This window comes from Hyperoodon ampullatus, assembly GCF_949752795.1.
Source record: "Hyperoodon ampullatus genome assembly, chromosome: 11".
Taxonomy (NCBI): domain Eukaryota; kingdom Metazoa; phylum Chordata; class Mammalia; order Artiodactyla; family Ziphiidae; genus Hyperoodon; species Hyperoodon ampullatus.
In genome coordinates this window covers 91527957-91555526 of record NC_136924.1, presented here as the reverse complement: position 1 = coordinate 91555526, position 27570 = coordinate 91527957, and the positions used below count along the sequence as shown (strand labels likewise).

General features: G+C 39.9%; 1 protein-coding gene across 1 annotated transcript in view; it reads right to left on the bottom strand.

Moving 5' to 3' along the window:
* Positions 1-27570, bottom strand: part of PLBD1 (phospholipase B domain containing 1) — a gene marked incomplete at its 5' end in the record, with an annotated part of 56329 nt that overhangs the window by 14086 nt on the left and 14673 nt on the right. The window contains 5 exons of the mRNA XM_079715326.1: positions 6379-6523; positions 6936-7076; positions 11939-12077; positions 13406-13489; positions 25679-25898. Coding sequence (XP_079571452.1) covers positions 6379-6523; positions 6936-7076; positions 11939-12077; positions 13406-13489; positions 25679-25898 — 729 coding nt within the window. The remainder of the gene's footprint in view (positions 1-6378; positions 6524-6935; positions 7077-11938; positions 12078-13405; positions 13490-25678; positions 25899-27570) is intronic.

Here is a 27570-nt window from a genome sequence, read left to right as displayed (position 1 = left end):
ATGCCATTCTGACAGGTGTGAGGTAATATCTCATTGTGGTTTTAATTGCATTTCTCTGATGATTGATGATTTTGAGCATCTTTTCATCTGCCTGTTGGCCATCTGTATGTCTTGTTGGAAAAACGTCTATTTAAGTCTTCTGCACATTTTTAATCAAGTTGGGTTTTTTTTTTTAATGTTGAGTTATATGAGTTGTTTATATATTTTGGATATTAACTCCTTATCAGTCATATCATTTGCAAATATTTTCTCCCATTCAGTAGATTGTCTTTTTGTTTTGTCAGTGGTTTCCTTTGCTGTGCAAAAGTTTAATTCGGTTCCATTTGTTTATTTTTGCTTTTGTTTCCCTTCCCTGAGGAGACAGATCCACAAAATATTGCTACAATTTATGTCAAAGAGTGTCCTGCCCATTTTTTTCTAGCACTTTTATGGTTTCCAGTCTTACATTTAGGTCTTTAATCCATTTTGAGTTTATTTTTCTATATGGTGTTAGAGAATGTTCTAATTTCATTCTTTTGCATGTAGCTGTCAAGTTTTTCCAGCACCACTTATTAAAGAGACTGTCTTTTCTCCATTGTATATTCTTGCCTCCTTTTTTGTGGATTAACTGACCATAAGTGTGTGGGTTTATTTCTGGACTCTCTATTCTGTAACACTGATCCATGTATCTGTTTTTTGTGTGTGCCAATACCATACTGTTTTGATAACTGTAGCTTTGTAGTATAGTCCGAAGTCAGAGTGCATGATTCCTCCAGCCCTGTTCTTCTTTCTCAAGATTATTTTGGCTATTCAGGGTCTTTTGTGTTTCCATATAAATTTTTAAATTATTTGTTCTGGTTCTGTGAAAAATACCTTTGGTATTTTGATAGGGATTACATTGAATCTGTAGATTGCCTTGGGTAGTGTGGTCATTTCAATATTAATTCTTCCAATCCATGAACATGGTATATCTTTCCATGTGTTTGTGTGGTCTTCAATTTCTTTCATCAGTGTCATAGTTTTCTGAGTACAGGTCTTTTTATCTCCTTAGATAGGTTTATTCCTAGGTATTTTATTCTTTTTGATGCTATTGTACATGGAATTGTTCCCTTAATTTCTCTTTCTGACAGTTTGTTGTTAGTGTATAGAAATGCAACAGATTTCTGTATATGAATTTTGCATCCTGCAACTTTATCAAATTCACTGTTGAGCTCTAGTAGTTTTTTAGTAGCATCTTTAGAATTTTCTATGTATAATATCATGCCATCTGCAAACAGTGACAATTTTACTTCTTCCTTTCCAATTTGGATTCCTTTTATTTCCTTTTCTTGTCTGATTGCTGTGGCTAGGACTTCCAATATTATGTTGAATAAGAGTGGCAAGAGTGGATGCAGAAAGAGCTTTTGACAAAATTCAACATCCATTATGATAAAAACCCTCCAGAAAGTGGGCATAGAGGGAACATACCTCAACATAATAAGGGCCATATATGACAAACCCACAGCTAACATCATATTCAATGGTGAAAAGCTGAAAGCTTCTCATACACTGTTGGTGGGAAGGTAAAGTGGTGCAGCCACAGTGGAAAACAATATGGAAGTTCCTCAAAAAATTAAGAATAGAACTAACATATGACCCAGCTATTCCACTTCTGGGTATTTATTGAAAGAATAGGAAAACACTAATTGGAAAAAGATATATGCAGCCCCATGCTCATTGCAGCATTCTTTACAAATAGCTAACATATGGAAACAACTTAAGTGCCCACAGACACATGAATGGATAAAGAAGACGTGGTGTGTGTGTGTGTGTGTGTGTGTGTGTGTGTATGATGGAATACTACTAAGCCATAAAAAGATGAAATCTTGCCATTTGTGACAGCATGGATGGACCTTGAATGTATTATGCTAAGTGAAGTAAGTCAGATGGAGAAAGACAAATATCATATGATTTCACTCATATGTGGAATACAAAAATAAATGAACAAACCAAACAAAAACAAACACATAGATACAGTGAACAGAGTAGCAGTTATCAGAGGGGAAGGGTGGCAGGGGGATGGCAAAATGGATAAAGGGGTCAACTGCATGGTGATGAATGGAAGCTAAACCTTTGGGAATGAGCATGCTGTAGTATATACAGAAGTTGAAACATAATATGTAGGTACACAAAAAACTTATATAATGTTATAAACCATTAAAAAATAAAATAAAAAGTTTAAAATGTGCTTATTTGCATATCACATGCATTAGCTGCTCCAAACCTCTGAAGACCACACACATTCCTTCCTTCCAAAAGAGTAGATTCAGTGTTGACAAAGGACATAAATGACATACAACTCAGGGTCAGGAGTGTGGATCATGATTGTAAAAATAGCTGTGCTGCATTTCCTCACCCCTCCCTTTATCCATACTCAGCAATGGGACTTTGCAACATCTCCCAGAAAGAGGCATTGTCTGTTTCCCCATCTCTTAAATCTGAGCTGGATGTGGAACATGCTTTGGCTAACAAAATGCGCCAGTTCTGAGTCTAGGCCTCAGGAGACCTTGCATACTTCTTCTCACCTCTTGTAACCCTGTTACAGCAGTGTAAACCAGCCCAGTCTAATTTAGTCTCTGGGATGGGAGACCACGTGCAAGAGGGCCAGCCTCTAGCTGGTCAGTCCCCCAAAGTGCTAGAGAGTTCATCCAAGGTCAGCAGAGCGGCCCACCCAACCCCAGCCAACCTCGGACGCACGATGTGCCCAGCGGAGACACCAGAAAGAACCATTTAGCTGACGTGTGGACTCAAAAGCAATAATAATCACGTTTCCAGCACAAAATTTGGAGGTTCAGCAGTAGCTAATATAATAGTAATCCAATTATACAACATATTTTGTTTTGAAATGTCTTACTGCCATTTGATTTTTAAAAAATTTTTATTTTATTTTGTTTTGATTCTTTTCTCTCTTTAAAAAAAATTTATTTATTTATTTATTTCTGGCTGCGCTGGGTCCTCACTGTTGCCAGTGGGCTTTCTCCAGTTGCAGAGAGCGGGAGCTACTCTTCGTTGCGGTGCGTGGTCTTCTCACTGCGGCGGCTTCTCTTGTTGCAGAGCACGGGCTCTAGGTGCGCAGGCTCAGTAGTTGTGGCATGCAGGCTCTGTAGCTGTGGCTCGCGGGCTCTAGAGCACAGGCTCAGTAGTTGTGGCGCGTGGGCTTAGTTGCTCCGCGGCATGTGAGATCTTCCCGGACCAGGGCTCGAACCCATGTCTCCTGCATTGGCAGGCAGATTCTTAACCACTGCGCCGCCAGGGAAGCCCTGCCATTTGATTTTAACACAGATGGATGTGACACTTTGGGAACTCTTTTCTTTAAAAATTTTTAAAATTTTTTAATTAAATTAATTAATTAATTAATTTATTTATTTTGCGGTACGCGGGCCTCTTACTGCTGTGGCCTCTCCCGTTGCGGAGCACAGGCTCCGGACGCGCAGGCTCAGTGGCCATGGCTCACGGGCCCAGCCGCTCCGCAGCATGTGGGATCTTCCCGGACCGGGGCACGAACCCATGTCCCCTGCATTGGCAGGCGGACTCCCAACCACTGCGCCACCAGGGAAGCCCCCAACAATTCTTATTCGGCAATTATCCTTCAAGGATTCTGGCAAGGACAACAAGAACACTATTACTGCTATATTAATTCAGCAGTCATTTCTGACATCTTGTTTTCTTCTTGAAGAGGACTATCAATCTTCCATCCGTATATTGACTAACCATCTGCAAAACTTTATGTGGTTTGAGTTGCCTGGATTGTTGCCTCAGGCTTCTGCATGTTCTGTTGGAAGCCTCTCTTGTCCTCCTCTCGTGGGCCAGACATTTTGTAATTCCAAAATGCAAATCTATTAATGTCACGTCCACTTGTCATTTTAATGGTCTTGCATTGCCCTTCATTCCCTCTCCCTGGCCTTCTCCACACTTTCTCTTGCCTATAGGCCTTTACATGTGCTGCTTGTTCCACATGGAACATTCTATCACCCCATTATCCCCATTGGCCTGGGGAATTTACACTTGCCTTTGTGTCTCAACATAAATTTTACTTTCTCTTAAAAGCTATCTCATCATCCCCAAACTAGGCTTCTCTATTATGACACAAATCACACTTTAGTCATTGCTTTTTTATTTGTGTCTATTTTTCACCAGAATGTAAAGTTTGTTAGAATAGGGGCTGCATTTGTCCTGTTTTTCATCACAAATACTCTGTTTAGCACATTTGAATAGAAAATTGTAGAGGAATAAATTATATCATGACTTGATCTATCGGTTCTGACTCAATAACTCTTAATATCCTTGTCCGTATCAGGAAGAGCCTCCAGGTCCTGCCCCTTTGAATACAAAACTGACACCACGCTCCTAAGCCACTCAATCTATCATGGTACTCCTGCACCAAAGAAAAACAACAAGTCACCTAGCTTATTTCTGGGATCAACAGCACATACACATGGCATAAAGTTCATGGTAAAGCTTAGTTTTATATCTATGCGATGAATTCCGTGTGGCTGATCCCATAACTAAACAATTCTTTGTAATATAAATAAAATTCTCCATGTTTTTTCATGTTTGCTGTTGAGAACAAAGCAGTCCAGTTAGAGAAATTATGAATGACATTGCTCCACTGGCTCCTGTAAAAACATCTTGGAGTAAAAAAAAAAAAAAAAAAGTCTTTTGTTTTTTCTCAGTTTAATTGCTCTAAAGATCTCTATTATCTATATATCTACTTCTAAATCTATCTATTCTGGAAGATATATATGCAAATATGAGCAAGGTCAAAAGTTTCATAGGAAATCCCTCCATGTCCTTCTCCACCACTACCTTTGGGTTCAAGACTATTAAGACTATGGAAGAACACCATTCTGCAGAGATTTCAAAGCAAAAATTTCAGGTAACAGCTGAACTTTGCATTTTATCACAAACAAGAGGAAGAGTACGAATATTTGACTGTCTCAGTATCTTGCTGTCGTTAAATTTCAGTCCAAAGGAACACAGAAGAATCAAAGCACAGTCTCACTTGGAGAAAGGAGTTCTCAGTCCCCCTCAGTACTAAAACAATTCAGCAAACTATGACAAAGACGAAATCAAAGTGGTCTCAAAGGAAGGATCAGGTCACAAGGACAGAAAGACATCACTTTATTCCCCTGGTCAGAATTCCCGATAGGGTGGCGTTAATATTATCAAGAACAACAGTGCCAGAAGGGACAATAATACTCTGACCCAAATACTCTTACAAAGCTAGATATGCCAGGTGGTTGGTATAACCCCCCTGTAAGCTGCATATATGTAATTAAAGGTCAGAAGTGTCCACATCACATCTGCATCGGACACTTAGATGTTTGGTAAGCCTTTGCTCATGATGTTTCCTGAAGAGGTTGCAAACCTGCAGTTGAGGGCAATTCCAGCTAGCAGACACACGTTTTGGGGTTCACACGGTGGGTTTTGTTTTTCAAATCCATATTTCTCTCTTGAGAAGCTGGAGGATATGGAAATACTGATCTCCACATGGCTGGGTGACAGTAGTCAGTGGGAACCGACTGGCTCCCTGTCAATGGACCATGTGTTTGCTACAGTTGTTTCCATTTCTATTTTCTTATACCAGCCCCTTTATTCATTTGCATCATCTTCTGTCTCCTTTAGGCATAGGAGTTTGCAATCCCAACTCTCCAAAGACCATCCTTCCCATCCATCTCTACCTGCTCCAATTCTAGTCATCGCTCATGGTTCATCTCAAATGTCCACCTTTTTCCTTTTCCCAACAATCAGATGTGAGTTGTCCCTATTTTGAATACTCACAACATTTCTTACACTTCTTTTGCAGCCTATACAGTATCCAGTAATAATATTGTTCTTATCTGTAGAGTACTTATCTTACTTGTGTAAGATCTATAAGCTTGTACATTCATTCACCCATCCATTCAGCAAAAATAAAGTACTAGGTGCCACATACTAGGTAAACTGCTGTGGGTATTGCAAAGAATAAGAGAAATGGATAAATCAACTATACTCCAATTAAAAAAAAAAGAAATCATAAAAAAAGAGAAATGGAGACAGGCTCTCAAGGAGATGCTGAGATCCGGATCTACCTCGTTCATCTTTGATTCCACTGCAGAGCCTAGGCAAGTGCCTTGTGCTTAATAAATACTCAATTGGCATTTGCTGAAGTGAATTTCTGTCAACCCTATTAACAGAGTTTATGACATTCTATTAAATACAAGTATTAGAGCTATATTTCATAGCACTCTAAAAACCAATTTTGATTAATGTATGCTAATCACTAAACATTTCTTCTTCCATTCCAGTTACTCTAAATCACTAAGGTTTTATCCTGAAATAGTACTCAGAGTACTCAGATGTCTCTCTAAATTTATTTACCTGGGTAACTGCTGAAAGAGAGGCGACTACTGCTGGTGTCTTTATCACTGATGTTGAAGTCCCAGTGTTTATATATCCTGAGCATGGCAGCATACGTGTACCAGCTTGAGTGAGCAAAAAAGATGTTCTCAAATCCAGGAAGAACCTATAGCCAGAATCATAGTGAAGTATACAGATAACTGACTACAAATGTAGGAAGTGTAGAGGGATTATGTCAATTAAGGCGTTTATTGCTGTTTTTGTTACTGGAAAATTAACCTTTAATGTGCACAAAACAGACAGAGTCTGTCCTACCTTCCAAAATGGAAGATTCTGGATGGTGGGAGTGGCAGGTACACAGAGAATGGGAAAAATGATGGAAGAAATGGGTAACATCACGTACATCCAATTCCCTCCATCAGTTCCTTCCAGTTCTTAACTTGTATGACAGAGGAACCCATGAGCTGATATATAACTATAGATGGGAGTGATGAGATGTTACCATACTTGGGTGACATATAGAAAAAGTCCATATGGACCAGAAGAAGGACAAAAAGAAAGGCTGTCGCATGCCTCACCTTAATAAGAGCAGAGCAATGTCCCATGTCCCATCTCTTTAAAAACTCCGGGCCGAAGTTTTTTGTGGGAGAAAGTGAGGGAATCAGGTCCAGCAGATCTCCAACAGCATTCAGGAACTGAATCTGGAACAGGGTTATGGGCTGGGAAAAGACAGAGACTGCACTTAACATTGATTTCAGACAATCAGATGTCATTTTCTATTGTGAGGGCTCCTGTTGTTAGGTATCCATTACATTATTCCTTTGTGAAGGTTCCCTAATGTAACGGATACACTAGATTTTATTGTAGTTTATAAACTGATTTTTATTACTTTATAGTTTGTGAGACATTTTAGCCTGTTAGCCACAGATTTGGGGAGTGGGTCCTATGAGAGTAAAATAAACAGAGCGCTCTGCTTGCATTCCTCTACAGCAGGTTTTTTCAGTCTTGGCACTAGTGATATTTGGGGCCAAATAAGTCTTTCTTGTTGGGCAGGGGGGCTGGGCATTGTAGGAAGTTTAGCAGCATCCCTGGCCTCTACCCACTAGATATCACTAGCACCCTCCCAATTTTGACAAACCAAAATGTCTCTAGGCATTGCAAAATGTCCTCTGGTGAGAAGTCATCCTTAGCTGAGAAGCACTGCTTTACAGCAAAAATATTCAACTAAGGTGCTTTTGATTTTGATCGTATGTTTAACACAGGACTAAGAGACTTGACAGCATTAAACCTGAAGCAATTATCAGGCTTGAACATGAACTCTGTGCTAACTAGAGAGCACTGCTCCAGCAAGATTCAAACCACCAGAGTCGCCCAGGGCTAGGCATCTACAAACAAATCGGTTTTCGGGCAGAGGTGGTGAGAAGACAAATACACGTGACAATTTTAACAAAAGCAAAAGCAAGAAAAAAAACCCTGATTATTTATTTATATAAACATTCTCTTTGTTTTGTTTTTGAATAAGTAATCCATTCATTATTCAATATATTTTTAAATTATCAGATCTATAGTGGAAATTCTCTTCACTCCTATCCTCTGTTCACTCAAGACCCACCCTGTCTCCAGCTTACCACTTTTATTGGTTTCTTGCGTATCTCTAGACTTTTAAAAATGTCTTACAAATACATTTTTTAGCAAACGATAGTGTGTTATATGTACTTCTCTTCACCTTGATATTTTTCTCTTAATATCTTTTCATATCTTGGGGACCTTTCCATATTTGATATAAAAATCTTCCTCATTCTTTTAAACAGTATTTCAATGAATGGATGCATTATAATATTTTTAACCAGTATTTTATTGGTAGACTTTCAGGTGATTTCTAGACTTTTGCTAATATAAATAATGTAACAATAGTCAGACTTGGACACATCATTTTGTACGTGTGTAAGTCTGTGTGTAGGACAGACCTCTAGAAATGATTTTGATTTTAATAGATATTGCCAAATTGTCTTCATAGGGCTTATTTCAATTATACTATTACAGCCTAACAACATATTAAACAATTAGTTTATTTCCAGTTTGATAGGTGAAAAACAGTATCTCACTGTAGTTTATACTGGCATTTCTTCTACTATGAGCACTGCTGAGCATATGTTTAAAAATCTTTGGATTTATTTTTTGTGAACTGTGAATGTGCTTTATCTGTTTTTCTACTAGGTTATTCTTGTTTACCTACTTTTAAGAGTTCTTTAAGTATTAGAGAGATTAGTTCATTGTCTCCGAGATGAACTGCAATATATCTTTCAGTTTGTAATTTGCTTTTAAATATTTTGCCTTTATTTTAAAAATTAAGAATGATACCATACATGTGAAAGAATAAAGATGTATATGCACAGTTTAAGGAAAAATAATAAACTCCTATTACCCACCTCACAGTTTTTAAAAGATAGAATATTAGCTGTGCCTTAGAAGCCACCAATCTCATTTCCCTTCCCTTCCCTACCAGTAGTAACCACTCTACTAAATTTCATGTTGTTCATTACTTGCTTTGTATTATTTTATCATCTATGTATAAATCCTTAAACAAGTATTTTAAAAACTCTTCCTGGTTTTGAATATGTACAAATAGAATCATACTGTGTTCATTCTTTTGCTCAAAATTATTTTTTGACATTTATCAATGTTGATCATGTGGAAATAGTTCATTCATTTTCATTCCTATATGGTATCCCATTACATGAATATATAGTGTCACAATATACTTACGATAAATATCTGGGGTGTTTCCAGTTCACAGCAAAACAATGGTACTGTGAACTTTTATGTACTTGGGCCCCATGTTCAAGAAAGTATGTAACATCTGAGTGGATCTGCCAGGTTGTAGAATATGTGTTATCCTCAAATGTTTCAAGTAATGTCCAATTCTTTTCCAAAGTGGCTGTAATAGTTTACTTACTCCAGTAGTGCTTGGGATTTCCCAGTTCTGGTGTGTAATAGGATCTCACTGTGGTTTTACTATGCATTTTCTTGAAATAGAGCATTTCTTCACCAGTTTATTGGCCATGTGTATTTCCTCTTCCATGAAATTCCTCTCGATGTTTTTGCCCACTGCCCATTTTTCTACTGAGTATATTCTTTTTAACAATTTGTAGATGTTCTTTATGTATTTTAGATACGAATCCTTTGTTAGTTAAATGTATTGCAAATATCTTCTCCTGGTTTACATCTTATCTTTTCACTCTCTATACTGTCTTTTGATAAAAAGAAATTCTTATTTTAATTAGCTGAATTTGTCAATCTTTTTCTTCATGGTTAGTGCTTTTGTGTCTTAAGACATGGTTGCCTACCCTATGTCGTATCCTCCTAGCAAAGACTGAATGATACTGGGTCTAGGCTATTGTCATTACTTCCAGGCTTTTTCAAGGGACAAAGCAAGGAAACATGTACTTTTTATTATTATTATTTTTTTTTGCCGTGCCATGAGGTTTGCAGGATCTTAGGTTTGCAGGATCTTAGTTCCCCAACCAGGGATTGAACCCAGGCCACAGCAGTGAAAGTGCTGAGTCCTAACCACTGGACCACAACGGAATTCCTGGGAAACGTGTATTTTTTAAAAGTAATGATTTTGTTACCTATAGTTCAACTTAAAAACAAAAACAAAAACACAGGATCTTTACTCCATTGATTTTTCTTATGCTGAAAATCTTGTTATCTAACATACTTATTTGCTTTTATCTTACTGTATCAAGTGAACTCTACCAAATTTCAAAATAGCAATATCAATATTTTTACTAAAGTAAGGTTACAATTCAAGGTCATTTGTTTTGGTTTGGGTTTTGGTGATTCTTCTTGTCTGTAGCATCTATTCCACTGAGGATGTACAGCAGTAAATGTGTTTTAAGGTCACTTGAAGTAACTGCTGTCCGTATGGTTATGCCACAAACTTGATGCACAATTAGGTATATTTGTGTCAATTTGTTTTCAGATCTTAGGAACTGCTTTGCTTTTAAAAATTTTTTTATAAGTATGAACAGTATTTACATGGTTCCAAAGTCAATGTAAAAAGCAAGTTACATTCGGAGAAATGTAGCTTTCATTTCTGTTCCCTCCACTCTCTTTTCTTCCTTCTTCTATAGGTAATCATTTATTTTTTAGTTTTTGGCTTATTCTTTTTTTTTTTTTTTTCTGCGGTATGCAGGCCTCTCACTGTTGTGGCCTCTCCCGTTGTGGAGCACAGGCTCCGGATGCACAGGCTCAGCGGCCATGGCTCACGGGCCCAGCCGCTCCGCGGCATGTAGGATCCTCCCGGACCAGGTCATGAACCCGTGTCCCCTGCATCGGCAGGCGGACTCTCAACCACTGCGCCACCAGGGAAGCCCTTGGCTTATTCTTTCACTGTTGTTTCTCCTTGAAAAAATGAGCAAATCTATCTATGTATTATCTATCTATCTATCTCAGTTTCTTATGCAAAAGGTAGCACATGATATACACTGGTCTTTCCATTTTTACACTTAATAACAGATTCTGAAGGTCATTCCATAATAGTACATGGAGATCCACCTTATTCTTGTTTACAGCTACATCATTTATGTAGCCAGTCTTCCATGTATTTGGCTGTTTTCAGTCTTTTATAAATTATCTGTGATGAATAGGCTTGCATTGTTGCCAGTGAACCTTTGTGATAATCCTAGAAATGGGATTACTGGGTCAGAGGATAAATGAGTGTGTGATTTTGGAACTGGGTGCCAAAATTCCTGTCCATAGCAGATACACCATTTTGTATTCCCCCCAGTCTTCTAGGAAAGTATCTTTTCCCCCCCATTTTTCCCCCCATTGCCTTGCCAACACAGTATGCTCTCAACTTTGGAATTTTTGCCAAATTGATAAAAGAGAAAGTATTTCTCAGTATGATTTTAATTTGTATTTCTAATTTTATTAGCAAGGCCAAGTTCATATGATTAAGAGTATTTTTTGCATCTATTTTCTATAAACTGTCATTTTATATATTTTGTCCAGTGTGAGTGTGTGTGTATGTATGTGTGTGTGTGTGTGTGTGTGTGTGGTATATATATTACCCCCAGGAAATAAAATCTTCCTAATTTTTGGAAGTATATTACATGGTACCTTTCTATCCTCAATGCTTCAGTAAACCTTTCAAAAAAATTATGATGCATGGGCATGTTTGTGTGTGTGTGTGCGTACTGTGGAGGATGAAAGCATAGAACTTGTACAATTTATAAAACCTAGACATTTTTCTTTAACAAACATATTGTCTAAAACACTTGTTTTATTAGGTTAATTAAATAGCCAGCACATTCGTATGGGGCTCTTTAACCTACCCCAGAGTATAGCATGAATGAGACTGAAAGAACACAGAAACAAGCTGGTTTATTTGTGAATTAACCTGACACTGAGTCAGGTGCTAGCAATGAGATAGATAAGACAGTTCTTCTGAGCAAGAAATTTATTCTCTAGTCCTAATTTGATCTTCTCCTTAATTGGAATGTATCAATAATTTTAAAGATAATTTTCAATATTCTTGCCATACCATAAATCCTGAGTAGCTTTTAAAAAATCTTACCTTTGTTCCTTCTACTATAGCCCTCTTCATTGCTCCTACATATAGCCCATCCATTTGTGCCATAACATAGCCTGTGTGTCTCCAAAATGGGTCATCCTTGTAATTTTTGATGTTATCCCGGGCCCACTGATCTTGCTTCCTGGAAGACAAATTAGATTTGTACTAGAGGTCTCCATGGTTGTTCATCCAAAGCTAAATTAAACTCAGGTATTTAGAGATGATATATTCAGATACTTATGCTAGCTAGTATAATTTAAATTCTGGATCTTATAACATTTCAATCACTTTGAAAGGATATCAAAGCAAATCCTAAATGATTTTTAATTTCTCCCAAGGACTATGGCTCTTCCATTATAACTTCCCCCATGCTCTATCTAGAACTATCTAGAAACACAGGTGTAATATTTACTTATCTGTGATACTGAGACCTAAGAAAGTTGAGGATAGACTGTTCAAATATATCTTATATAAAATCATGTTTCACTAAATCGGTAAGGACAAGTTGATTAACTTTACTTTGTAGATAGAAGTGATAAACAACAGGAAAAAACAAAAGCTCTTAAGGACAGGGTGGTTTGTATTTGTTTGTATTTCTCTCAGATCATTTTCATAGTTTATGGTTTGCCCTATTCCAGTTGTCGCTAATAACAGCCTCAATGCCTCTGTCCTAGGAAAAAGTCTTTTTTTTTTTAATAGTCCTTTCATTCTCTCTTCTCTTTTTGTTGTCTGCACTTTATGCAGGATGAGTTGATATAAATTTGTATACTAAAAGCTATTTCTGATGTGTTCCGGCTATCTCTAGATCAATTAAAAAATACAGTGTCACTGCTTCATGGGATCTAGCCCAGATGCTCTGTAGGACCTTAGCATCCAACGAAGGGGTCCCTTAGTATACAATTTGGAGGGCCAACCCAAGAGCTCCTTTATCCCCAAATTAGTCTCATAGTCTGTCATCCCACAAATATAAAACAAATTTTCTGAATATTGAGAATTATTAGTCTTCAGAAAGCTTTACTAAAATGGAAATATTCTCAGAGGATGATAAGAATTATAACTTTAGATATGAGCTAACTCCCCAGCTAGGATGAGTCACCAGGTCCATGAAATGGAAGCACCTTTCAGAGGGAGGGGGAAGGATTTCTGCAAGGAGAGGAGCCCCCAGGTGGAAGGGATCCGGGGGTTTGACTTTGCCTGTCTCGCACTGGTGAGGTCTTCCTCTAGCTGCGTCAGCAATTGATAATGGGACATTCAACCTGACCTCTGAAAGAGCACAAATTAGAAGGCATTTGTCCACAACCAGTTTTCATGCCATCACCAAAAGGTGTTATACTTAACTACAAGAACGACTCCAGAGTCCTTCCTAAGAGGTGGAAAAGAAATTGGTGAAGGAGAAATTGCTGTTTGAAAAGACAGATTCAAGCCCTGAAGCCTCAACAGCAATGAGAAGAGGAAAGCTATTATACTTACGTTAAAAACTCCTGTACTTTATCCACCACGGAACGTTTATTAATCAGCTGTGGGTAGAGGTTTGTGAAGTGGTCATATATATGTCTGAAAGGAGAGATGAAAATTGTTACATTTCTATTTTTCTTCTTGTATTTTCCCATCACAGTAAATTACCCAGTATTTTGGCTAACTGGGATGTTCCCTATGGCAAACCTTCCCTATCTTATTTTATAAATCAAATGCACAATTTAAAATGGGGAAATATTGGGACTTCCCTGGTGGTGCAATGGTTAAGAATCCGCCTGCCAATGCAGGGAACAAGGGTTCGATCCCTGGTCCAAGAAGATCCCACAGGCCGTGGAGCAACTAAGCCCGTGCGCCACAGCTACTGAGACTGTGCTCTAGAGCCGGGTCTCTGCAATAAGAGAAGCCACCGCAATGAGAAGCCCGTGCACTGCAGCAAAGAGTAGGCCCTGCTCGCCGCAATTAGAGAAAGCCCGCGCGCAGCAACGAAGACCCAGTGCAGCCAAAAATAAATAAATTAATTAATTAAAAAAAATAAAACTGGGAAATATTCCCAGCATATAGAAAAGCATAGAATATAACAAACACCCAAGTATCCACTACCCAACTACATAAAATCATTATATCTTGCCATATTTGCTTCATATTTTTTTAAAAAGATATAAAATATAAGATAGAGTTCAACCGCTGACACTAATTGTCCTCCCTTCTCCCCAGAGGCAACTGCAGTCTTGAATGAGTGATTTATTGTTCTCATGCACATTTTTATACCATCTCTCTCTACATATTTAATCATAAATAATGTATATTATTATTAATCATGTTTCAGAACAAATATAAATAAGATCATACTATCTACCACCCTAACTTGTTTATTTTTCTCCACATGATTTTTTTTTTTTTTTTGCAGTACGTGGGCCTCTCACTGTTGTGGCCTCTCCCGTTGCGGAGCACAGGCTCTGGACGCGCAGGCTCAGCGGCCATGGCTCACGGGCCCAGCCGCTCCGCGGCATGTGGGATCTTCCCAGACCGGGGCACGAACCCGTGTCCCCTGCATCGGCAGGCAGACTCTCAACCACTGCGCCACCAGGGAAGCCCTCCACATGATATTTTAAAAGAATTATCTGTTATCATCTGCAGCTTAAACTTATTCTTTTCATGTGTTGATGGTATTCCATGTTATGACTATATAAAAATTCATTTATGCAGTCCTATGATAGACATTTAACTGGTTTTTAATTTTTCGCTATTACACTGCAACTTCAAACGTTGTTGTAAATGTCTCTTTTTACACATTTGTTTTTCTAGTATGTATGTGTATATATACATATACATATAAAAGTAGAATTTCTGGGGTGAATATTCTATACACCTATAGTTACTAGATACTGCCAAATTGTTCTCCACAGTGATTGTACCAAATTACGTTCTCCCCAACTACATGTTAGATCTCTCCTTGCTCCTTAGCCTCGCCAACATTTGGCACAGTCAGACTTTCAAATTTTCAACAGTCTGTTGTACCTGAAATGATTCTTTGTTTTAATTTCCATTCCCCTCAGCATTATTGGCTATTTGAGATTCTTTAAAACTTATTTAAAAAGTTAAATGTCCCTCATATGCTATACAGTAAACATTTTTGGTGAGCTATAATTGACATACCACATTGTATAATGATTTGATACATTTATATATTGCAATGTGATTATCACCATAGCATCAGCTAACACCTCTACCATGTCACGTAATTGGAATTTCTTTTTGGTGGTGAGAACAATTAAGATCTAATCTCTTAGGAACTCTGAAGTTTATAATACAGTATTGTTGACTATAATCACTATACTGTGCGTTGGCTCTTCAGGACTTATCTACTAGTTGCAAGTCTGTATCCTTGAACAACATCTCCTCAATTAAACGTTTTTGAATTGATGAAAATAATCCATTTACATCTGTTGTGATTTTAATATACTTGGATTTATTTCTGCAGTCCCTTCTGTTTTCCATTTACCATCCTTTTTTTTTGTCCTTCTGTTATGGTTTCCCTGTTTAAATAACATTTTCATTATCCTTCTTTTTACTTCTGCTAATTTAGAAGCTTTATAAAAAATGTACAATTGACTCTTGAACAACATGAGTTTGTACAGCAAGGGTCCACTTATACATGGATTTTTTTCAGCAAATACATACTCTTTGGATATGGAGGGCCGACCGTAAGTCTACAGGAGGATTTTTGACTGTGCAGGGTTGGGGGTGAGGACTCAGCGTCTCTAACCCCAGCATTGTTCAAGGGTCAGCTGCATTTCTATTCCATTAGTGATCATCATTAAAAAAATTGTGAAAACATTCATTATTATGCATTTTATTATAAAATATAAATGGCTTTTTTTGGGGGGGAAGTACCATGTGGCATGCAGGATCTTAATTCCCCGACCAGGGATCAACCCGTGCCCCCTGCAATGGAAGCATGGAGTCCTACCCACCGGACTGCCAGGGAATTCTTATACAAAATCTAAATGAATTTTCTATTTCTCTCCTCCTCCAAACACACATATTTTAGCAAGCTTTACCTACCCATTGACATCATCCATCATGTTATTGTTCGAAGATTTAGCTTTACCTTTTCAATTAAAAAAATATTAAAATAAACTTTATTGTTTAACTTTTACAATCAAATTTTATTAACTTCTTTGTTTTTTGTGTTAACTATTGTTCCTTATATCCCAAATGTTCCCTCTTGCTATTTTTGTTAATGTATGTCCTATAATAGTTTAATAGAAGTCTGTGCATGGTAAAATATTTTAACTTATGTATCTAAAAATATCCTTATTTTGCCCTTGCTCTTGGATAATTTAAACGGTTTTACAACTCTAGTTAGTTATTCTTCCTCAGTACTTTAAAAATATCATCCTCAGATCTTCTGGGTTTATTGTTGCTAATGAGAGGTATGCTGTCAGTCAAGCTGAGATTCCTTTGTAATCAATGTTTTTCTTTCTGATAGCTTTTAAAATTATTCCCTTTATCCTCAAGTTTCTGTAGTTTCATCCTCTGTGTTGTAGCAATTTAATAGGCTGTGTCTTCCAACTAAGGACTCGTGTCTTTCTCAATTTTGATCATTTCTCACTATTACCCTGTCAACTATTGCTCATCTGCAATTCCCTCCAGTTTCTTTTTCTGGGACTCCTAACAGACATATGTTGGAGTTTCTCAATCAAACTTCTCTGTTTAATAACAGCTTTCTCATTATTTTTACCCCTTTCTCTTTTTGGGCAGTGTACTGTATAAATCCCTCAACACTAATGTCTGATTCAGAAATTATTTCTCTGAGTTGGTCTAGTCCAGGGTTTGCCCACTTACTGATATGTTAAAAAATTAATTTCCATAATTTTCATTTATGATATTTCAAGCAGGTTCTTTTAAAATATCTACCTGTCTTATTTCTTCCTTTTTGTTCCATAAATTTTTCAAGTTTTCCTTCATATATGTGTGTGTGTGTGTGTGTGTGTGTGTGTGTATACATATATTTTGTTGTTGTTGTTGTGACCTGAAGCTTGAGTGATCCTAGTTCCCCAACCAGGGACTGAACCTGCGCCCTCGGCAGTGAAAGCGCAGAGTCCTAACCACTGGACCACCAGGGAATTTCCAAGTTTTCCTTCATTTCAAACTTAGAGTACCTTAAGCATATTTAAAGTCTTTGTTAAACCCATCTACAAAATTAATCTGGAGTGTATTAATGACTTTATTGTTGATTTTGCTTTTTCTTAGCATTCAATTTCTTTGTGCTTTTTTGAACTTGGTATTCAGGCATTTTAAGTTATGTGTTTGTTTACATTCTTAAATTCTTCCCCCCCCACCCCCTTCCTTTCTCCCTCCCTCTTTCTTGCCTCTCATTTTCTTCTGGGTACTTCCATCGGACTCCCTGAGAACCAGGTCTCATAGCGGCTTTGGGGGACTTCTCTCCTATGGAATGCTGCACGAATATGTGTCCTGGAACCAGCCCCGCCTCCCATCAAGCTCACGGTTTCTTATAAATCTCTACACCAGAGTGCACATCAGCAGAAGTTATTCTGTCGCCTATTTTCCAAACAGTCCAAAGCAGCAAGGTTACTTCTGCTTCCCAGCCTTGATTCAGCTCTCTCAGGTCACAGAGGCCTTCACCCACCAGCCGGGGTGGCTGTCTCTGCCTGCTTCATGCCAAGGGCCCAGCAGATCCATACCCCATCACTTTTCTGCTTCATTTCTGGTTCAAGAGATCTTTAATCTTGTTTGGGGGGGGGCCCAGCTATATTACCATGATGCTCTCTTTCTATACATTTTGTCTACTATTTGCTCTATGTTTGGAGCAAAGTCGGTCAAATTATGCGCCCCTTGCACCCTCCGGACTGGAAGTTTACCTCAAGTCTGAGTTCTGGTTTTTATCTGATGCTTTTTATCGACCTAGAGGTCAGCACTGTGAGCAGGTGACTCAGCTTCCAAAAATGGGAATTTGGCCCCCAGCACTGTGGAACTTTAGATATCTTTATCTAATAGTTTCCAGAACTGAAATTGATGAGATGAGAATAGAGTTTTATTGCCAGTGAGGCAAAGAACATTAAAATCCTTTGAAGTCTTTTATTTTATGGTCCTTGAATTCAACAAACTTCATGAGTGCTTTTCCTTCAAATTATCTGTAAATATTTTTTAAAAATTGAATTATCAGGGCTTCCCTGGTGGCGCAGTGGTTGAGAGTCCGCCTGCCGATGCAGGGGACACAGGTTCATGCCCCGGTCCGGGAAGATCCCACATGCCGCGGAGCGGCTGGGCCCGTGAGCCATGGCCGCTGGGCCTGCGCGTCCAGAGCCTGTGCTCCACAACGGGAGAGGCCAAAACAGTGAGAGGCCCGCATAGCGCAAAAAAAAAAAAAAAAAAAAAAAATTGAATTATCATATTTAAATTTTGTTTATATATCTTTTATGCTGCCACGCCTATTCTTCTATCAAGTTGGTCCCTTTTCTATCATCTCTAAAACTGAGGGAGAGGACAGCAATAAAGCTAGACAGGTATGTGGGTGACAGGGAAGGGACCCTCTGCCCTGGCCTCATGTTTCAGGTGAATGGAATGCAGAAACTCCAGGTGAGTGGGATGACTTGATTTAGTTGCTTAGGGAAGCAAAAGCTCTTCAGTTTTCCCTCTGAGGTTGCATGGGGAAGTAGCGGTGGCTGCCAGGACTGTCTGGGCTCATGAGCCAAACGCAGCACCCCTGCACCCCTCCATGAGTTTCAGGGAGCAGCCAAAGGCTTTCCTGTCAGGCCTAGGGTGGAATAAGAGGACATTGGGAGTTGATGGACCTCCTGGGGGCAGAGGACTTACACTTGGGGTGACCACTGCAACCTCGATGACACTGATTTTGCAACTGGAGACCAGGGAGACCATGGAAGCCTCATCAGATGTCAGGTGGGGAAACACCCCAGCTAAAGACTCAATGAGACTGTTCCACTTCAGTAAATGTGCCAGAGAAGGACACTGGACAACCACTGCTTAAACATCTCCCCTCCCTCCAAGATGCCTCAGTAACACCAATCCATTCTGGACAAAAGTGTTTGGAAGAGGAGTGGCACATTCTGGATTGACTCAGTTTCAATGACATTTTGTTCCTGTTGAAATGACTATGGTAACATTTCCTGCCGTGAAGAGGAATGGGCTCTTAAAATTAAAATGATTTAAATGGAAATAAAGTTCCCTGTTTTTGGAAAAAATAATTTGTGGGCTATTGACCTACCAATGCGCACTCAGGTAAAGATACAAAAATTCATACTTTTTACCTAAAGTCTCCATCACTGCACCCTGCCCAGCTCCAACCAGAGTTCCAGATCCTCTCAATTTTTCAGTCTATTTCAATATAGGGCTATGTTTCTCAACCGAAGTGATTTTTCCCTCCAAGGGGCATCTGGCAATGTCTGGAGACATATTTTGTTGTCACAATAGGGGGATGGAAGGTGCAACTGGCATCTAGTGGGTAGAGGCCAGGGATGCTGCTAAACTTCCTACAATGCACAACAAAGGATAATTCAATCCCAAATGTCAAAAGTGCTGAGGTTGAGAAACCCTGAAACAGAGGAACATTCATCCTGACTTGGGGGTGGTTGCTGTGGAGGTCCATATAATGGTAAAGACAGATGTAGATAAAGGAGGGTAACTAGGCCAGAATTATTAAAATTTTTTCTTTCTTCCTTTTTTGGTGGTGGTGGGGGAGTGATATTCAGAGCTGGGGAAGAGAAACCTGCACCTTGAGATCAGAAGTGGAGGCTTCACCTGATCCTGCCCCACCCAGGGGCCCTGAGGAACATAATCCACTCACAGTCCCCTGAGAAGGTTGAGGCCCTTCTCTGATCTTTGAGCCTGGGGCCCTATACTTTTGTGTGCTGGAGCAACACAGGACAGCAGATAAGAGCAGTGGCTTTGAATTCTGAACTCAAAGCTTGGTCCACTCCTTGTAGGCTCTACGACCATAAGTAGGATTCCCAACTTCACCATGCTTCCGAATTCTCATCAAACAGAGCCAAGACCAGTCTCCATGTCAAGGATGTGTTAGATTTCGTTTCAGCTCCCGTGGTGTGTAAAGTCAATAAGTTTCCTCCTAAGTTGGCCAAGACTTTGCCCATCTTTCCATCTCTCACACACACTTTGTGACAATCACAAAGACATATGGACACCTACTTTTCCCTGAGTCTTTTTGCATTCTGTTAATGCCATATCATTTAGTGCTTGTCAGGTGACCTCTCCTACTCTTTCCTAGTTGTTTCAACTTCCTACTTCCTGGGTCTGACACCATATCAGCCTCCTTTAGTACTTCCCATTGTGATTAATCCATTTGTGTGTGTATGTGTGTGCATGTGCACGGACTCCATAGCTGGACAGCTGGTTTCCAATTCTGGCTGCTGCTTACTAGCTTTGTGACTTTCAGCTACTTACTTTAATTCTCTGTGCCCAAGTTTTCTCATAAGTAATATGGGGATAGTAATAATATATACCTCACAGCGTGGCTGTGGATTAAATAATTTAACATATATAAAATGTTTTGAACAATGCCTGGCATATTTTAAATTATATATATATATGTGTGTGTGTATATATATATAAATATAAGTGCTAGTCATCATCATCATCATCATCATATTTTGTGGTTCATGTTAAGTCCCAAATAATTACCAGTTAATGGGTCATTGATCATTTTGAGGGTGTGACTGTGTCTTACGCATCTTTGCTTTGGCTACAGCCTTGACCTGGAGCCATATTCAGTTTCTAATATCAGAAGGAGCAAGTTGGGGGGTATGGAGGAGATTCTTGAAGTATCTCTTGATAGTAAGACAAATGCCCAAAAAGGTTCTGCCTTTGACTAGTCTCTCTACTTGTGCCATAATCTTGCTGGAACCTCTTTTCATCATAGTTTTAGCAACTGCTGTGTCAACACATTACCTTAAAATGAGTGGAGAGAGTACTCAGGAACTCACTCCCCACTGTCTCTCTATCCCCAGAGCCCGGCACAAGGTAGTATAATGAGGGTGTGTCGCATTGAATTGTGGCACCCAAACTGGCTAGGTAATTCCAGAGGAGGTCATTCCTGCATGTGCCTCAGCAACACAAGAGATCAGCCACTTTGTTAAAAACTAGAGCAAACCAGGTCCTCACACCCCCATCACCATTCTTTCCAGAAAGGTTTCCTGACTTATTTTATTAAAAATCAATGACTATTTATCAGCTTTTACATCATTAGTGAGCCATCAGAGACTCTTAATTTGCAACTGTTAGGGAGCCACCCAGTAGAGTTAAAAAAAATGAAGACAGAAATTCCATTTGGCCAAGGCTGCTAGACAATGCATTACATGGAAATACGTAGCTGACACTTCCGATGCATCTCTCATAAAACTGGAACAACAACAGGATTCAATTAAACTTCATAAGCGTGTAGTTAAGTAACCACTGGGGGGGAGAAGTGCTGTGCCAGGCGTCTGGGGTATATAATGATGAGTAAGATGGGGACCCTGTCCTCAAGGCACTAACAGGTGGTGGAGGGGAGAGATGGGGCTCCGATCCAGTGGAAATGGAATCAGAAAGAGCTTCATCAAGAAGAGAGCATCATATAACTGATTCAGTTTGTTGTACAGCAGAAACGAACACAACATCGTAATGCAATTATACTCCAATAAAGATGTATTAAAAAAGGGTCATTTCTAACAGCTATATGATGTAGCATCATATTGACACACATATGAAATATTGTAATTTCAAAAAAAAAGCATAAAACAAAAAGAAGAGAGCATCTGAGATGGCTCTTGGAGGTTGAGCAGGATTTTGATAGGTGGAGACGGAAGAGGCAGCATCTGACTCTCAGGAATCACAGTTCTAAGAGATGCTAGGGGCTTCCCTAGTGGCGCAGGGGTTGGGAGTCCGCCTGCCGATGCAGGGGACGCAGGTTCGTGACCCGGTCCGGGAAGATCCCACATGCCGTGGAGCGGCTGGGCCCGTGAGCCATGGCCGCTGAGCCTGCGCGTCCGGAGCCTGTGCTCCGCAACGGGAGAGGCCACAACGGTGAGAGGCCTGCGTACCGCAAAAAAAAAAAAAAAAAAAGAGAGAGATGCTAGGAAGGGGCTGTGCGGGAGGCTGAAGGGGCACCACCCCAAGCCTCAGGGGCCCCTCCGGAATGCACGTCTGCGTGGCGCATCACGCAGTGAGGGGCTCCTCAGGGGCCGGGGGTGGGGCAGTGGAAGAAGAGGGAGAAGAGAGTGTGAAGAGCAAGACAGCGAGAGAAGCTCCTGAAAATTATGAACGTCTACCTCAGGCTGTGGCCCTGGTGGACCTGCCGCCGCTGCACACGGTGAGATTACCCTGCAGGAGCCGCGCAGGAACACGGCCAGGAGCTTCCGGATACAGGACAGAGGGCGGGCCCGGGGTAGTGTCGTAAAAGTGTTGTAAAAGCTCAAAGAAGCAACAAATTGCTGCGCGCTTCGAAGGCAGTGATGGAGGATTTGAACGTATTTCTTTGTGTTTTGATTTGGTCTCTCGAGTGCTTCATAGGTTGGAAAAAGCAAATTATATTTTCTGAGGCCGTCAAACCAGCGTCCTTATCTGCCTATCTCAGTCGTTCATCCCACGATGTTCGTCCTTTCACACATCTCCTCCCGAGGTGCGGGAGAATATAAGGCACACCTCTCCATTTTAAATGTGGTGATGTGGAAAAACGAGGCAGCGCTATCCTTCCCACTGCTCTTGGCAGCTGCCTGAGCAGCTCTGCAAGATGAGAGGAAAACAAGGCAGTTCTTTCTTTTGGCCTCTGGCACAAACTCACCTTCTCTGCCCTGGCTCCAAGGTTGTGTCTTGGTAGGTGGAATTGTCCTTTGCAAAACAGTCCCCAGCAATATATGTTTTAAATTGATAAAATGATGCCTGTGTATGAAGATGCTATTGCTTCTCATACAACTGTCCCTGTGTAGCTGAAAACAAAAAACTAGCCTATGACTTGTATTCTTTCTCCGCCATTGGTTTGTGGCTACAGTCACAACTTCCAGAGGGTTGACATTTTAAGCTCTTCTGCTTTGCTTCAGAGAATGCTGGATACCTTTGCTCGGAGGGAGCCCCACTGCCTCTCTGCTCAGTTGAGACAGTGCACGGGGTGCCTATTGCTGCAGTCCTTCCTGGGTGGCGCCTTGGGTTTGAGAGTCTCAATCACGTGAATTCTTCCAGCCTCCCCTCTGCCCTATCTCCCTGCCAGAGCTCTTGTCTCTGTGAGCCCTGATTCTTTACTCCGTTTGGCGTTTCTCCTTCCTCCAAATTAAACTCTTGGGCAACAGAACGTGTAGTAAGCCTTCACCTCCTAGACCATATCAGAAGAGGAAGGCAGGAAACTGGTAACCACCTCTGTCTCTTCCCTCTTCCCAAACCCATTGCCAGGGGTCTGTTTTAAGCTTGCCGGGTCACATCCCACTATTCTGAGCTTTGAGTGAAGCACAGAGCAGAGCCTTTGAATGCATGCTGATTCAGAAATTCCCCTACTTATTGGACTTTTCAGCAATGCAGTCAGAATGACAGCCTCTGAAAAGGAGCTTCTGGGAAATGCCCTTCTAAAGATGGTTTTGGTTGTATTTCTTTCTTTCTTTTTTTTTTTTTTTTACATAGTAGCAGTTATTTATTTATTTAGCCGCACAGCTTGTGGTCATGGATAAAGGGACTCAAGGATAGGGCAGTACTTTATATTATGAATAAGGCAGAAATGATAAAGCTACTTCCCAAAGTGAGATGTTAAAACTTAGGTTTTCCTGAGACATAAGAATAACAGAAGGGTCACTTTTTTTTTTTTTTTTTGTGGTACGCGGGCCTCTCACTGTTGTGGCCTCTCCCGTTGCGGACCACAGGCTCCGGATGCGCAGGCCCAGCGGCCACGGCCCACGGGCCCAGCCGCTCCGCGGCATGCGGGATCCTACCAGACCGGGGCACGAACCTGCATCCCCCGCATCTGCAGGCGGACCCCCAACCACTGCACCACCAGGGAAGCCCCGGAAGGGTCACTTTTGTCAGAAGTCTCCTCGGTCAAACTCCCTGAGCTCTCTAGTAGTGATGCCAAAGTCCAAGGAAGACAAGCTTAGGCTCTCAACATTCAATCTATGTTAGCATCTCTAACATAGATTAGAGATGCTCCACTCAAGTTACATAGCTTCCCTTAATAACTCATATGTATCTTATGCATGACTTCATTGAATATGTTTATGTTCACACAACTTCAATCTGAATTATTTCTCCAAACTTGCAACACAATTTAAAGAATGCAATCAGAAACCAGTGGGTCCCGAAATAAAGATTTGTAGGGGAAAAGAAAAAGTTCAGATTTTTACATGTTGAATACAGTTTTAAACATGTTTTTTAAATCGCATTTAGTTTATAAAGTTTTCTACACCTCCAAATTGAGAGTCCCCTATTAAGGGGATTGTATGGTAAGGTAACAAAAATTTGGTATAAAAACAAAACCAGGGGGGCTTCCCTGGTGGCACAGTGGTTGAGAGTCCGCCTGCCGATGCAGGGGACACGGGTTCGTGCCCCGGTGCGGGAAGATCCCACATGCCGCGGAGCGGCTGGGCCCGTGAGCCATGGCCGCTGAGCCTGTGCGTCGTCCGGGGCCTGTGCTCTGCAACGGGAGAGGCCACAACAGTGAGAGGCCCGCGTACCGCAAAAAAAAAAACAGGAATTTTTGGTTTAAATTTTTAAAAAGAGCAGCCACAGTCCAGTAGTCATTCAACATTTGATATAATTGCCAGTACTCAGAAACAGATTAATATCAGCACTGCATTTACTATGACTAAGATGGTCATAGTAAGTGCAAAATAAGGTTTGGTTAAACTGCACTCAACAATCTAGGTCACACAAAGTGAAAGAGCGGCATGGACATATATACACTACCAAACGTAAGGTAGATAGCTAGTGGGAAGCAGCCGCATAGCACAGGGAGATCAGCTCGGTGCTTTGTGACCGCCTGGAGGGGTGGGATAGGGAGGGTGGGAGGGAGACGCAAAAGGGAGGGGATATGGGAACATATGTATATGTATAACTGATTAAATTTGTTATAAAGCAAAAAAAAAAAAAAAAAAAAAAACAATCTAGGTCACAGAGCATAAAAGAAGAAAGCCACGTCCTCAAGACATTTTATATCAAAGGAAGAATGAGGCTTGTTGAAATGAGTTGTAACTTTCCTTTCCTCAAAGATCTGTTCTCTAAAAAGGATTAGTCATGATTGCATTATTCTAAGTACATTTTTTGTTATTTCCATAAGACAAGGGAAGAATTAAATAACAATAGAGCTGGAAAGGACATTCATGTTAGACATTAAAATTTCAGTTTAAAATCTTCCCCCACTTGAAAGTATTGTTCTAAGATGGTTGAAAATAAATGCTCTTACATTTTATTATTATTTTGAATTAATCTTCTCTGTTTGTGGTCCTCAAAGAGCTATTCCATTTGCTTTCAACCCGACAATAAATGACTAGAAAGATGAAATGGCTTAGCAGTCTTTTAAAAGAGTTTCATGAGAGGGAAAGATTTTAAAATGTGTCACAATTGGGGGCTTTGCTCCTTCTAGGCAGGTATGACTACTACAGGTTCAAATGTAATTCTGATAATCTTTCTATCATATAAGAAAGACCATGGCAAAGTTTCAATTCTAGTGTACAATGCCAGGAAGAAAAAACCACTGTTGGGCAAAGAAAGGGACAGAGGTTGCCTGGCAGTTCTCCACCACGACTGGGTACTTACGGGGCAGTGAGGTAACCCTCCAAAAAGCCGGCTGCAAACATGACGATCTCATTGCTCAGGGATTGAGAACCGTACCCCGCTCTGATCTCCAGGATGCCCCAGCCTGTGGTTTTCACAGAGTTATTGTAAAAGCCGTAGGCATCCCCGGTCCTGTCTAGGACATTTTTGACTTGTATTCTCTTCTCAGTAGGCATCCAGTATGCAGTTGCATAGTAGACCCCTGGAAAAAAAGAAAAAGGAATAATGATAGGATGTCATTGAACTGAATTGCTGATACATTTTTTTTTCTATGTAACCAACAATTCCAGCACATTTGCTTTTAAAGAGTTCTGTTCTATTACAACAGAATTGGGAAATCTGCCACACTATAGTTTGTCCTTGTTACAAGTGGGAAAAAACCAGAGCCTTGACCAAGGGGGATGAGCCTAGAGCACAAAGAACCAGGTCAAAGGTAGGGGTGTAGTTGGAGCATCAAAGAGGTGGGTCTAAGTGCTTCATCCTTAGAGATGGGATTCTGGGCAAGGCAGGAGCTGGAGCTCTCATCCACCTTGTCATTCAACCAAGAATAGGGTTCATATCCCTGGTCTGCAACCCTTTCCATCCCCCTCAATAGTTGGGCCAAAACATCCATATTCTCTCACTTTCTATCCTATCTCTCCGGCTTAATTCTTTTTTTTTTTTCCTTATCAAAAATATCTTATTTACAAAAAAAATTCAATTATACTGTACATCCTATACTGGAAATACATTGAATAATTGCTAGAATAAATATAGGCAATTAATTCAATGTTTTATGAGAATGAGAGAATTTGACATTTGAATGTTATCAAAGCTTAACTTAGAACATAAATAGTCAAAAAGGCAAACTCAAATTTTAGTCTCATTTAATGGCATGGTCTGTTTGTTTCTCACAAGATCTCCAATCAGTGAGAGTCTAAGTTGTAGAACGTTATGTAACTTTTTGTACTCTGAAGGTAGAATGTGCAGTTTTTTCTTAAGCAGGATGGATGGAATATAGGTGTCTGCATAAAAAGGAAGCAGAAAGACAAGAAACACATGGTTGAATACTTCTCCACATTTATGCTTCATCACAATACTTTTTATGCAACTCTTCATGTGTTCAATTGTGTTTTTAAACACAGGTTTACACAGCACCAGCTACAAGGCAAGATGGGTCATGTCAAAAGTCAAACTGGATAACTGAGACCCCAGAGTAGCTAAATTAACAAGGCTGAGGGTACCTGGTCCATCAATTTTTTATATGCCAATTCTTGATATAACTATTAAGCCTTGATATCATGTCTACTATGTAAACACATTTATGTAGGCCAGGAACAGAAGAGATGAAGCAACTATCTGTGTATTCAGAAAAAATCTTCCGTAGAAAGTTAAAGAGGACATGTGGAGCTTGATTCTGCCAATTTTGAATCTGTATGCCTTAGCCTTATTATAATTTATCCCATTCACCCGCATAAACCTCATACTAACATGTAAAGTGAACTGACAAGCTGGAAAAAAAAAAAGGTGGGTAAAGTATGTTCAATATATAGACAGGATCCAGTGAATACAGGTCACAGAACAAAATGATGAACTGCTTTGTATTTGTCCAAATTGTACAGATAATTTTTCCCACTTTCCTTTTTACTTAGCCTGGGAGAACACTGTGAGAATCTCCAAAGACTATCTTTACTACCCAGATTTTGTCCACTGCTGGATGCCTAGTGTTTTCTTTTGAGAACTAGCATTCCCTTTTATTTCAATCTTATGAAAAAATTGTACTTTTCTACCCCTTTGGCCTTGATTTTCGGTGACTTCTTTTTTGTACACATAAGTATGAATTTCTCCTCCCAAAGTGTGACAGGTATATTGGCCTTTTCTAAAGAAATGAAAAA